The 13,676-nt window shown below is 41.9% G+C and overlaps 1 protein-coding gene across 6 annotated transcripts in view; it reads right to left on the bottom strand.

The window, feature by feature from the left end:
- TEAD1 (TEA domain transcription factor 1) overlaps positions 1–13,676 on the bottom strand; it is a 157,189-nt gene that overhangs the window by 89,435 nt on the left and 54,078 nt on the right. For 3 of the 6 annotated variants that reach the window (XM_064163773.1, XM_064163775.1, XM_064163776.1), the window contains exon 2: positions 9,332–9,585. In XM_064163773.1, coding sequence (XP_064019843.1) covers positions 9,332–9,479 — 148 coding nt within the window. In that variant the 5' untranslated portion in view covers positions 9,480–9,585. Of the gene's footprint in view, positions 1–9,331; positions 9,586–13,676 lie in introns of those variants that run through there. The other 3 variants (XM_064163770.1, XM_064163771.1, XM_064163772.1) reach the window with 1 other exon arrangement.

Raw genomic sequence — 13,676 nt, 5'->3', positions numbered from 1 at the left:
CACAGTCCCCACCAGCTCTTATAGAGGTGAGTAGGAGACACTAATTGGCTACCAACTGGGGACTTAAGACACCAGTGGACTTTGAGGCATCCAAGGCAGGCTTTCTGAACTGTCCCCCCCTGCTAGTGACACTCCCTTCTGCGGAGCCCCAGTGGCCTTTTTTTCACTGTCTCACAGGATGGAAAATTCTGCAGATGGCTCCTCTGTACACTATCCCTTACAGTAGTTCTCCCTCAGCACTTTGACAGCCTCTGGTGATTAGATCTCCTATATTTAAAAATACATCGTGCAGTCTGAATATGTAACAGTCAATGTATGCCTGCATATCTCACCTACATAAACATACGCCTATATATCTAAGAACTACTATGAATATGAATCCTATTTCTTTGCAGATAGCTCTCACAGCAGGTTGCATTCAGTCAAAGCAAAGAAGGGAAGTCCCAGCCAAGAGTTAGCCAGTTCATTGTGTACAGATCTCCTTGCTGAGGTCTCTTACATACATGTTAATTGGCTGGAAGGGAACACATTCTATTCACACACACACATTTGCACATGTATGTGTGCAGATATGTATGTAGCCATTAGTAAGTACTTATTTAACCATCAATTGTGCTAAAAGCTTTGTTGCTGACAATCTATCCAAGAAAAACCAAACAAATGAAATGCCAATTATTGTTCAAAGAATTAAATGCTGAAGTTGCAGAAAACATGAAGGCACCTGTTTAAATGATTTGAAGACTACTTTCACAAGGAAAATTATTTTGCTACTTATCTACCATTGTCAACAACCATAAACAACAGCAAGCCTGCTGTACCCAACCACCTGTTGGAAACTCTTGGATTAATGTTTTTTTTCCAATGTCCAAGTCAGTAGTGTCATCTGTTAAAGGTAAACCTGATGCTGAATTCAAATGGCTGAGGATGCTTTCTTCATCTGTGTTCCCTATTCATCTGCATTACTAGCATGACATGAAAGGTAATTTAAACTACGATTTCTATTTAAGCAATGCCTTTTTTTTCCAGGCTAGACAAACACCAATTGATGATAAGGTATAAGGAAGCAAAAGTGCAGCAGCTTTAGGCTAATAAGCTTTAAATGTTTCAGCTTTGCTGCAGTGATTCGGCATGTTGAAAAAGCATTTCATTCCTCATCTGCAAATGTAGCATATTCTACCTCACCTACTCCCACAGATTACTAGAATATGCTCCCTAACAACACCAGGCATGTATTCTGTGCTGCTATCCTCCAGACTAGCAGACATCGTCTGATACTGCTGTCTACAGACAAACCAAGATTCAGCCTAAGTCAAATCCATTGCTGCCTGTTGGGTGTTCCAGCTATCCCCTCCAAAGAAGGCAAGAAGACAAGAAACTGAGTTGATGATCTATTCCTTTCTGATGGCCCACACACACTCTGGCAAGTTTACTGGCCCCTTACAAAGGCAGGTCAGGTTTGGTGTCAACTGAAATCCTGTGCCAAGTTCCTAAATTCTACCAGACTGTGTGGGTGCAAGATGGGCTAGTCTGATCATTGGATTTCTTTTCCCCTTCCCAATCCTCCTTTGACCTGCATCCCCACCCTGACACCTTTTTAAAAAACAACAACATGGATATCAATAAAAGTAGATCTTGATAAAAGCATGAAATCTGCCTACAGCCAAAGAAATCCTCAAGAGCTTGGCCTTGGTTGAGATGGTTGTTGTAGGAAGGCTGTAATTAAGCAACTGCAATAGTGACACTGACTTCTCACACCAGAGAATACTGTGTTGACCACAGTTTCCATTAACAGTGTTTGAATCCTTTGCAGGTAAAATTGCAATGATGTTTCCTTGACATCTCAGCAACTTTCACAGTATGCAATGCTTCCTCAGGATTTTAATGTCCTCATGAATTTGGGAAGCATTGTTACCCATTTCACAAGAGGTCTAAGAACCCTACCAGTCTACTTCCCTATGCTTCAAAGGGCATTCATGAGATGGCATTAGCATATTTATGTTCATCTGTCTCCTCCTTCCCCAGTTTGTATTATTCTTGCTTACAAAAACATGTCCTTTTATTATCCAATGTAAAAATCTCAGTATGCCTAGAACAAATCCAGAAAAGGCTCAGAGGAGCCTTGTTCTGTTAGCTAGACCATTACTTCTACTGTAGGTCTGTAAACTGTTAATCTGTGTCCAGTTCCTTAAACTATATGGTCAGACTAAAACCCTCACAAAGTCTGGAGCCTGAAGTGCTTCTTTCTGATGTTCCAGGCAAAGTGTCCCACATTAAGTTGTTTGTAAGACAGGAAAATATTCATACAATAGTATGAATCTCAAGGCATCTCAAGGGCACCACACAAAAAAAATCCTGTAAGCATCTGTGAGGAAATCCCTTGTAAGACACAGTTAAGAGACATAATAATTTTGAATAGCATGGCCCTCAGGGAATTGTGCAAGACTCATGTCACAACAACCACAGTGTTTACATGCCAACAGTTAGCCTAGGCTCACTCCTGTGAGGTGTACAGTGGGATATAAGCCTACTTCTCAGGAGACAAAGATGCAGGAAGGTGCCACTGGTCCTTGTTCATGATTACACCCACAGTGTGCAAATTCACTGGAAGAACAGGAGGAACACTGGGATGAAGTTTCCCTCTCAACATGGTTCAGATGCCTGGCTTTCACCACTCATTTCACTGGTCCCAGATGAGCCTGGCCTGAACAGCTGGTTTTAAGTCTCCTATTCCAACAGCTCTTGGATGCTGGTGCAAGCCATAGTGATTGGTGCTGCCGGTAGCTAAGGGGTCAATTTTTAAACCCCTTTTTGTTACTAACCATGTGAGATACTGCCTGCACTGTCCAAGCCTCTTTCTTTATGAAACAACAATGTCTATGTTTTCTTAGCTCTTTTCCTTCTGTAAGGACATCCAGGAGTGCCTAACAAATATAAGTCACCTTCCACATCCCTACATAAGCACTTCAGTGGGGATTTGGGGCAATGGCCTTTGATATGATTAAGTGAGATATTTCAGCTGGTATTTGAAGCTCGTAAGAAAGAAGACACTTCTACCATAATGTCACACTGGTCTCATGAAGACAAATATAAACCTGACATCCTACCATAACCCCCAAGAGCATGCAGGCCTTACTTGTCTAACTAAAGTTGTCTGCATGTTGTCTGAACCAGGTGGGATCCCAGTTCTGCAAGGAATGAGATCAAATAAAGTAGTACTTTTCTGGGGGTTTGTTTTTTTAATGGCAACGACATTTCTGTTACCTTAAGCTCTCAGTACTGTGCAACCAACTAACATACTACAGCAGCCTGATCGAGGTTGTTTTAACTACCTCCTAGAGCAACAATCTTAGGGCCACGAAACTGTGCCTTCTGCAATTATAGGACAAGTTCATCTTGTAAAATCAATGCTGGAAGAAAAATGGGCCAATATAAATCATACTAGATAATCACCTAAACACATCCTGGATGTTTTAGTGAAGTTGCATCACTTCAGTGCTCTCATGCTAACATGCGTCATTTCTAAACAAGGGTTTTACTAAAGGAACAAAGCCATAAAGGAAAAACATCCTCTTAATCTGTTTAGTAGAGCCATCTGAATAGGGCTAGCCATTAAATTACTCTAAAGTGGTCAAATGTCTGATCTGAACCTACCCTTGTACCTCCCACTTAGTTCCAGGCAAGAATTAATGTTGCTAGTAACTATACAAGGGTACCTACTAAACGGTGGAAGACTTAGGTAGCAGCCATACAGTTTACCTGCCATTGTTTCCTACAAACAGGCTATAAATAACATCTTCTTTATGGGTAACTGAAGAGAACACACTTAATACAGAGAGGATAAACCCCAAAGTGCTAAAAACATGCTTCCAAACGACATCCTGCATACATTTTCACCAGAACTTCCTAGTATAACTTCCTGTCTCCTTTGGAATACGTAAGTCTCCTGATCCAACACCACCAAACCTGGTCACTGTGCCATATGCTTGCACAACATTACTCACGCTTTCAGATGTGGTGCTTCCCAAAGCCTGCTCCCCAGGTAAGGGCTGACAGCCTTTATCATGCACAGCTCTTACAGTCCCACATAGATTTTTCCCTTGAGGATAGCAGCAGGAAAAAGAAAAAAAACTTAAAATGTCTCTCTCATGAAAATTCTGCCACTTTATCCCAGATCGCTGACAATTTACTCTTGAAAGCCCAGACAGAAAGATTAAACTGTTCCTTCACCTTTCAGCAATTCTCAACAGATAGGCCCCGTATACTTAACTTCCATTGGCAGCAGTGCCTATTACTCAGCTCAGAAAACCAAACTGCCTTCCTGCAACCACAGCAAGCTGATGTTGCAAGAGCATTACCAGACTGCAAAAATGTTTAAAGGCAGATTTTTTTCATAATCTGAGGAATTTAAGAAGTTACTTTTCAAACAGACACTGTATCTGTGGACCTTCCTTCACTTTTAACTGATTGCTCAGCACAGGCTTGCAGCCTGCCTTCATGCATGCCCTGTGCCATGACGTAACACAGTCAGCAATCACAGGATTGCAAGCATGTTTCTAGACAGATTTGTTTACAAACCAAGAAACCCAAGTAGACACTTTCAGAATAGAAGTCCTACCTCCAATGCATTTTGTGTATGCTGCTGTGAGACCAAAAAGAAAGAAAACCCACCAGACTCTAAAGAACATCTCTTTGTACAATGATTGTAGTAACAGATGAATAAACATGCAACCTGATACTTCACATCTGGTATTTCACCACTCCAAATACCTTAGTCACATTCAAACATACTCAGTACTGTGGAAACTTTATAAGGTAGTGATGTCTTTATAGAGGCAGCAACTTGTATGGAACTTTTAAAATAAATACTAAAAGTAATTTGCAACATTTTACTGTATTCTTCATAAAGCTAATTCCCTTGCAGTTTCCTAACAGAAACTCAGGAGGACACCCAATAATAGCAGCTAGCTGCAGAATCACACAAGCCCACAGAACAGGATTTCTTTTACTGATGTACTAGTTCGAAGTTCAACTTTAATGTTCAGCTTATACAAGATGTTTTGGAAATTAGAATTATTATTACTCATCATGCAGAAATTTTATCATCTTAACATTAGTTTGTATGAAAGTATCATTTTCCCTTTACTGTAATGGTAATGCAGGCCAGGAGATTTCATGCATGACATAAACCCCATACACAACAGTTCTGCAAGGCTGCTATGCACCTTCTCATGTTAATTAGATCTCATTCTTCTCTGTAAAATAACAAGCTAATTTTTTTTTTCTTTTAAAACAATCATTAATATGCTCTCAGCTCTAGTGCAGAGATGTATACCTCACAAATTATGATGACTAATTACTCTTCATAATTGAAGAGCTGTTTACAGGTCTCAAAAGTCAGGATTAATTTTTTCTTATCTTAGAGGCAAAAGCTACTTTTGCTACCTTGAGAGTAAGTTAGCAGTGCTGATAGTCACATGCACATTCCAGTTAATAACTGGCATTATTCCAGTTGCTAGCAACTTATGTTTCTTTGGCATCTTCTCTGGAAGTGGACTAAAGCTACTTCTCACTATATTAAAACACTGAAAATGAATAAAGAAAATAAAACATGCACACAGGGACAAATCCATCCCCGTGGCAACTCCGGTGACTTCAGTGTTACACTAGGGATAAAAGTAGGGCTGCGTTTCACAGCAGCTTTCATTCTTGTAATCTTTTCCAAAACACTCTCCCAGGAGCAAAGACAAGCACAAATATCCTGCCAATAAGTGAGTTCACAGAAATTGCTACAAGGAACTAAACTGTCAGCAGTAAAAGAGCAACAACTGGAACAAAGTACAAATGCAGGACAGCCAATGCCCTCTAATGGGCTGGAGTTTTGCTATGTGCAATGGGGACAGAGAAATTAATCAGAATGGATCTATGGGAAGGGAGGCAAACTGTAGGGTGTTCCACTTCAAGCTAGTGGATATTTGTGTTTTATCAATACTTCTTTTGAAACAGTACAGATGAAAAAAATTCTCACTGGTACCTTGCAAGACAAATGAAAATGGGTCTGAGAGTTGAATCTTTCCTTTATGGGCTACATATAACTGCTTCCACACAGAGTGCAAGCATCAATTTACTTCTTCAAGCTTTTGTATTTATTCCCTCCTTGTTTCTTTTTATTTATTTCTAGTCAGTACTTTACTAGGAGCAAACCCAAGACTGGAAGACCATCACAACCGCAGGCACAGGAAGGGGGAAAAGGATGAATACAGCCTTCCTGCTGAAACCTTATCACTGATCCCTTGACCTTACAGAGTACTCACTTCTCTCATGAATTTCCAAACTAAGGTTCCTGGAATTTGCCCCTCTGAACCAAAACAAGTCTCTGTGCTTCTTACCCAATCATTTCCTATAAATTTTAAAACAAGGGTTTCATTAAATTTACATTTTGTTTGCTGAGGGTTTCTTCAAGGAGCCATAACCCTGTACGGGTGGCAGGGTCAGCAGAAGCCTGATATGCTCCTGGTCATACATACAGGTCACAGCTTTGTCCTCCTTACAGCCTGTGGATGACACAGGCAAAAAGAAAAAAATCCCTCCCAAGCCACAGGGCCCTGCAACCCTTTACTGTGGGAGTAGGAAAGTCTTTTGTCCTCATAGTCCTCTGGTGTCACAGGTTACTTCTTTGGGAATGTAAAGGGAGAGGAAAATGCTCTCCCCTCCCCTTCTCCATCCAAGATCATAGCCATAGAGGAACAGCTGAAGCAACCTGGGCTGCCCAAAGAGGTCACACTGTACCACTGGGGTGGCTCTGCCAGCATTGAGCACCACTGCTGCTGCCCAGGTGGCACCACAGGCAAACATTATTCAGCCACCCACTCCACACCTCCTGGATTTCACTCCCCCCCATCCCCCCGAGTCCTGCTCCAGCCATTCTCTGCATCCCCCCCCCCAGGCAACTGACCAGGAGCCTGTGCATAGTCCTCTTTAAAATACCACTTTCAAGGACAGTTTTAGACCACTACAAAGAACAGTGAAGAAACTCTACCTTCTGTTTACACCAATGTCACAAAGCTCTCATTAAATCAGAAGGCAGAGACTTAAAGTATTTCTTCAAGCTAAATCTCTGCTCTTTGTAAAGTCTCTCTCCAAAGATAAAAAAACTGCAATTGCTTAACTTAATCCACACAGCGTGATCATTACATTTGCTTCTGTAAAGCTCATATTTGTTCTAGTGCCTATATCTAAAGGTAATTTCAGTTAGAAAATGAAATCGTGCTCTCTCGACCTTTTGTCTTACATGGTTCATGAATTACTGACGCATTACAATATCCCCCAACACTACAGAAGCTTAGAGATACTGCAGTGTCTCTCTCGTAAGTGAAATAAACTTGGTGTGCCGCTAAAAGGCATTAAATTATTTTCATTATGCCACACAGAATCTAAAACACTTACACTGTTTTGATTTCAAAATCCTTGGAGAACAATTATGCTCTCAGGGCCATAAGACTCTATTAGAAAGTCCTCAGAAACCTAGCATGGTTTCAATAAATCCGCAAACACTACAAAGCAGTTACTCAGCTTGAAGAATGAAAACATGAGTTCATCCACTGCAAAGCCAGGATGTAAATTCTGCTCATACAAAACCCTGCACTGCCTAACATCTTTTTTTTTCCCTCTTCCCATTCAGGGTGATGTTTTAAACCAAGTTTTCAGTATCAAACACACACATATCTTTAATTGAAAATAAGTAATACTTGAATTAGGATGAGAACAAATGTATGAGACGTGCATATACACTTATAGCCTTACTACCTTGCAACATTCATGAGCAATTAGAAAGGCTTAGATTTGTACAGCTAAAATTTATCCCATGTTAACACTCAGGATTAGAGAGCCATCAAATCAGTGACTGTGGAAATGAACGGATAAATATGGTAATTTCTTGCATTCATATGACAGCATAAAGAACGCTTCAAAACACTGAAAATTGGATTTTGAGGTGATTGCTGTGGTTTTAGGATCCCCACTTAAAACAACGCAGCCACCGAAGCTTTGCAAGCCTAAGTGGAGCTTTTGAACACAAATCCACAAGAAGCCTGTTTGTATATACGTTTGTATGCCCTCCTAGAAAAAGCACAACCTTCTAGCGCAGCAAGCCACCGCCTCTTCCTGATGAAAACAACACCCAACTGCAACCCCAACACGCCCCGAAGGGTGAGCAGCGGGAGAGGACAAGAGAAATGCTACTCGCCTGTGCAGGGAGAAAAGGGAGGCGGTGAAGAAAGAGGACAAAACCCAAACACCCAGGCAGGAAACTTTCTGCCACGGGCAGCTGAGATGTTTCATCCCAACTCTTCTCCAGAGCGTTTGGTGTGGCCGCAGGGTCCCATGGCAGCTGCGAGGGCCTCCCCCGCCCCGCCGGCAGCAGCAGTGTCCCTGTTGCCGTGACCTCGGAGGGGGCCGGGGGCACAGCTGGTGGCAGCTGCAGCGCCATCTGTTCGGGGCTGTGCCCCGGGGCCGGCCTCTCCCTGTTGCCCCATCCCATCCCCGGGCCTCGGGACAGTCCGGCCAGGTAGGGGCAAAGCCGCCTGTCAGTGTAAACCGCCTCCAACACACACAGCCGGCCCAGCACAGCCTCCGCCCGCCCCCGGGGAGCGGGAAGGCAGGCGGGAAGGCAGGCGGGAAGGCAGGCTGAGCCGCGGCCAAGGGAAGTCTGCGGAACGGGAAAGAAAAGGCGACGGGGAGAGAGAGCCCCGGCCAGGGCGTGCAGATGTCAGCATCCCTCCCCCGAGCCTGTATTTATGGAATGCTGTCATCTGATTTATAGCAGTGAGCATAGAGGGAAGGGGAAAGGAGAAAAAGGGAAAGAAAGGCACAAAAGCATCCTTAACTCATCTGTTTCATCGAGAGGCTTCTGAATGCGTCAAGAACTTTATCACTTTGTTATTTAATGTTGCATGTTCTGCCATGCACACTGTATTTCACATTCCCTTTCTTCACCATACATTGAAAAGTAATCTGCTTGCTCCCTTTTTTTTTTTGTTTTACGATGGTAGTGACACGTCTAAAAACTTCTCTTAAACATTCCCATTCAGTCACAGCACAACGTTCGCTAAAGGACAGAATTCTGCACCAGTATTGCCTCCCAGCAAAGGGACTGGTTCAAACAGTCCCAATCAACACATCAACCCAGTCGAGCTCCCTTAGCTTCACAGATTTTGTCAAGATTTACAGCAAAAATACCAGAATCAGCAGCAGGGATTTTGTGTAAAAACAAGCTGGGCTTTTTATAGTTCTCACTGGGACAACTGTTTCCAAAGGCTAAATGTGTACCACTTACCATACATTTTGCCTTCATCTGATAAGATGATTTTCCTCCTCCCACACGGTGGATAGATAGCTAGAGCCTCCTGAAAGCTCTGTTCAATGTCAGGGCTCCAGACACCTTCTGCATCGTTGTCAATAGGTTTATCTGCAGAATCACTCATTCTTTCAATATCTTCGGCAGGACTCTCGCTGCCGCTCCAGCTGCTGGGCTCAATGGTGATGGTTGGGGTCTCCAAGCCTAAGCCTGGAGTCTCAAATGAAATAAACCTACAAAACAAACAAACAATCCATCAATCCCAGGAGGCATTAAAAACGTGGAACTTCAGGAAAACATTTCTGTCTACTTCCAATAGTAAGTTAAGAGCAGCTGAGCAGTAATGACAACACAAGCATGGGAAGCACTCAGTAACAATTGTTCTACCTCAGATTGGCAGAGATGGAGAAGGGGAACTCTACCACATTTACTGTGTACTTTTACATGAAGGCATAGGGCATCAGGTTATTTTTCACAGGCAGTCAAAGTGGGTTTTATTAGTGTGGAAAACTGTGGCACATGATGTACTTCAGCTGGCTGAAAGCTGGCACCCTTAAAATAACGAGATCCTCAGGCAGGGGTAAATCAGCATACTTCCACTGGCAGGAAGGGAAGCACACCAGTTTATGCCACAGAGACCACCAGAGCTTAAAACCCCTTAAACCTAAAAACAAAAGCAAGCACTATTGTTCACATTTGTCCGGATGTCAGTGGAGTAAATGGAATTACACTCGCAATGACACAGCTCAATGTGATTAACTGGAAAAGGCTGTGATTTTCAGGTCTTTCCCAAATAAATAATACAATCACAATCTCAGCTACATAGAACTCTTTACAGTGATAATATCAGAGAAAGGAATTACGAGAAAAGATATATATACTTTGACTGTTCTAAAAGGTCTCTGTCACAGAACCATAGCAGAACAAAAATTACAAGCTTCAAGTTGCTGAATCAATTTAATAAGAAATAATTTAATATAGCTGCACCTGCTCACACCACCAGAGCTGCAGATCTGTCAGTGTTGCTTTTATATTTTTTGAGAGAAATACAACTCTGCTATAAAGACTTGCTCCAGGCAAAAAAAGCTGCTATACCAGACCAAATTCACCTCTGCTGTAATTCTTCAGTAAATCAGAGAAATAACACCAGGAAGAGATTTGGCTCAACATGTCAAGGCATAATGCAGTTTTATTTTGAAAAACGAAGAAGTTTGGTGACTAACTGGTCTAGGTGGATGAGAGTGTTCAAACATGCCTGTGTGAGCTGCACACATTTAAAAATTCAGTTAGCTGGCTAAATACTAATAAAAAAAAACCAAACCCTAAACTACCACATTTTTATCCTGCTGGAGGAGATAAGAGCAGGCCCTTTTGGCAAGCTTCCTTTCCTGCGCACCTCTCTGTGGGGGGTCTCAGTACATCCTAATGTAACAGATGAAAAGTGGCAGAATTGCATTCACCCTATGGATGAAGAAAGGGAGGCTGTATGATGAAGACAGCTCTGATGAAATACCTTTGGGCCGGAGAAAACTCCTTGAAAGAAGAAGTATTTACAGCAGCCCTCGCCCAAACTAACCAATCACTAGAGATAACCAAAACCTGATTGTCCGGTCTCTCAGGGGCTAGTGTCTTGCAAGAAACAAGCACAACTGAAACTTGAGAAGTAGTCTCTCAGTCTTGCTAACCAACGATATTGGTTAGCATCTGGATGAGGCATTTAGTGCCATGGTCTAGATGACTGGATAGGGCTGGGTGCTAGGTTGGACTGGATGATCTTGGAGGTCTTTTCCAACCTGGTTGATTCTATGATCTGACATTCAAAGTCAGACCAGTACCGTGGAAGTATTTCCACTTCCCCAGGCTCTAACAGGAGATTGGGGGGATCAGTACCTGCAAAATGGGCTTCAAAGATCTTTATTATCCTTACTTTCTTGTGTGTTTCCACAAAGAGGTATTTCTTTGCACTGGTTTGCACATTTCAGCACAGCTCATGGAAATGTTAGCACCTACCCTCCACTAATACCAAGGCTAATCAGTGTCTCAAACGCCTTTTAATAACTGATAATGAGGGAGCAGATGGATTCACAGGGAACTACCCACAAATGACAAGCGAGTGGGAAGTCTAGACAAATACATCACTTAGTCTGGGAAATCCAAAAGGTAGAAAGTCTCAAGACAAAAAGAGATATGTAAACCTTTGTAAAATAGTGGGACACAATGCTTCATAATTCTCAAAAGTCCAAAGGGTCGATTCAAGTCTTGCAAGCTCTGAATCTTGTACAAAAGATTTAGCCAAACTGTAAACACAGCAAGACTGGAAAATAACTGACAAAAACAATCACATCCACTTAAGGGAATTTTAGGTAAATGAGAGGTGATTTAAGGTTGACTGAGATAATTAAGGGGGTTTCAGTTTTATTACCACAGTGCGGAGAAAATGGCTACTGAAGATTTTATTGGCCTCACATGATTGAGAACACACCAGAAGACAGCACGCAGTGGGACTGTTTGCAGGGTCAGTTCTTCAAAGGTGACTCTGGGAGAAAACCCTACTCACCCACCCCAGCACAACAGCATGCAGTGTACTGCACAGCCATGTGCATCTTTCACCCAGCCCAACAACCCTCTGCTTACAAAATCTGCCACAGCCATAGCCTGAAGTCTTATTATTGTCCCATAAACCAGCCCTTGTTATTACATTATGCTGAAACAGTAATTAAAATGCACACAAGTAAAACAGAGAGGCTCTAAAGTAATTACTGTTACTTGATATTCATGTTAGATCTTGCATTGTGTTTACTGGTGAATTTTCACTAATGTGCTATCTCCCTTCCCATTCCTTTCTACCTGCTTGAATGTCATCTTGAGACATCAGTAGCTACTCCTCCAGCCTCTAAAATGTAAGGCAACCAAGTGTTTCTTCCAGAACATCTGTACAACAGGGGCAGGGAGCACCTCTCCTACTAATGGTTGCTTTTAGTGACTTCCATTTTGGTGAATGCTCACACTGCAGATCATGCTAGAGGACCAAGGAGTAAAAAACCTTATTCTGCAATCACTAAATGGCTCCCTCTTATTTCAGGGAAATAATGAGCTACTCAGTTAATCACTTCCCGCTCAGCGCTACATACCTAAAGGTAAATCCACCTCCTCCTTAGCTTGAATTCTAAGGACCCAACTGCGATGAAACATTTCAGACCTGTTATGCTGGAGTTCAACATGATTATCAAAAATAATACAAGCTGTCAAGAGATGACCTTTGTCATGTGATATTTAGAGCTCATTAGAAATGTAGGAAATGTGGATTTACAGTCCAGCTTATTAAAAAAATTAAAAGGTGCCCCCTTTTTTTTTTTAGAGCAAGCTTCCTTACGTTGGCAAATTCCAAATCCTACAACACCAGCTTGCAGTGGATAAAGAGTTAATCTCTTGGAGGCAATTAACCCCACCTCCCCAAAAGCAGAGCTTGCACACATGACAGTTTCCCTTTTAACATTAACCTCCTTCTCTTACATATTTCAAGACAACTTCCCCTGTGCATAAAACTCTTCGTTGCAAATTTCTTTCTTGCAGCTGGTTTCTACTCTTTCCAGCTAAGCCTATTCTCAGTTAATCTGGTTTTCTCATGTAGTTAACACACTTTTTCTAAACATGGCAGAGGCATGTTCCCCACCCCCAAACAATGCACTGTTACTTTGAGCAATGGAGAAACTGTTAGGGACAACACTGGATTTTATCAATAGGTTTTACAGCCAATCCATTCCATACAGCCTCATGAGGTAGAAGATATTCCTTTTATTCTTCCAGAAAGCTTTTTTAAAAGCTCTCAGAAACAAGGATAACTATTGTCAGAGCTGATCAAACCAATGAATTTAACAAAACCCAAATGATACTCTGCAACATCTCATCAAGGGAATAATTTCTTTTGCTTGCATAAAACATTCTCTCATGCCTTCATTTTATGAGCAATGCAAACCTGGACTTGCCCAGAAAGTTGCTGCTCACAGACCAACAACTGAGATCAATAGATCTTCACAGGAGTGTAGGACAAGTGCAGATTAAAGCCCTTGATATGTTTCATATCCTTCAATACTTGCACAATGAACTAATGTGGAAACACTGTCTTTCAGAAGTCAGCGCTGCATCTTCTTTTACAATAGCTTGCAAAAGTTAAACTATTTTCTCTGTTTAATTAATTTACTTTCTTGAATTTCAGTCCACAGGTGCTGAATGATGCCTTCACTGAGGTATCACATAGCCACTGGAAGAGATTTAATACTCTGCAGGTATTGGCGCAGAAACATGAGAAAGACTTAAAACATGC

Source organism: Pogoniulus pusillus, chromosome 24 (genome assembly GCF_015220805.1).
Source record: "Pogoniulus pusillus isolate bPogPus1 chromosome 24, bPogPus1.pri, whole genome shotgun sequence".
Lineage (NCBI taxonomy): Eukaryota > Metazoa > Chordata > Aves > Piciformes > Lybiidae > Pogoniulus > Pogoniulus pusillus.
The sequence above is the reverse complement of the archived record's forward strand: the minus strand, read 5'-3'. Positions and strand labels throughout refer to the sequence as shown.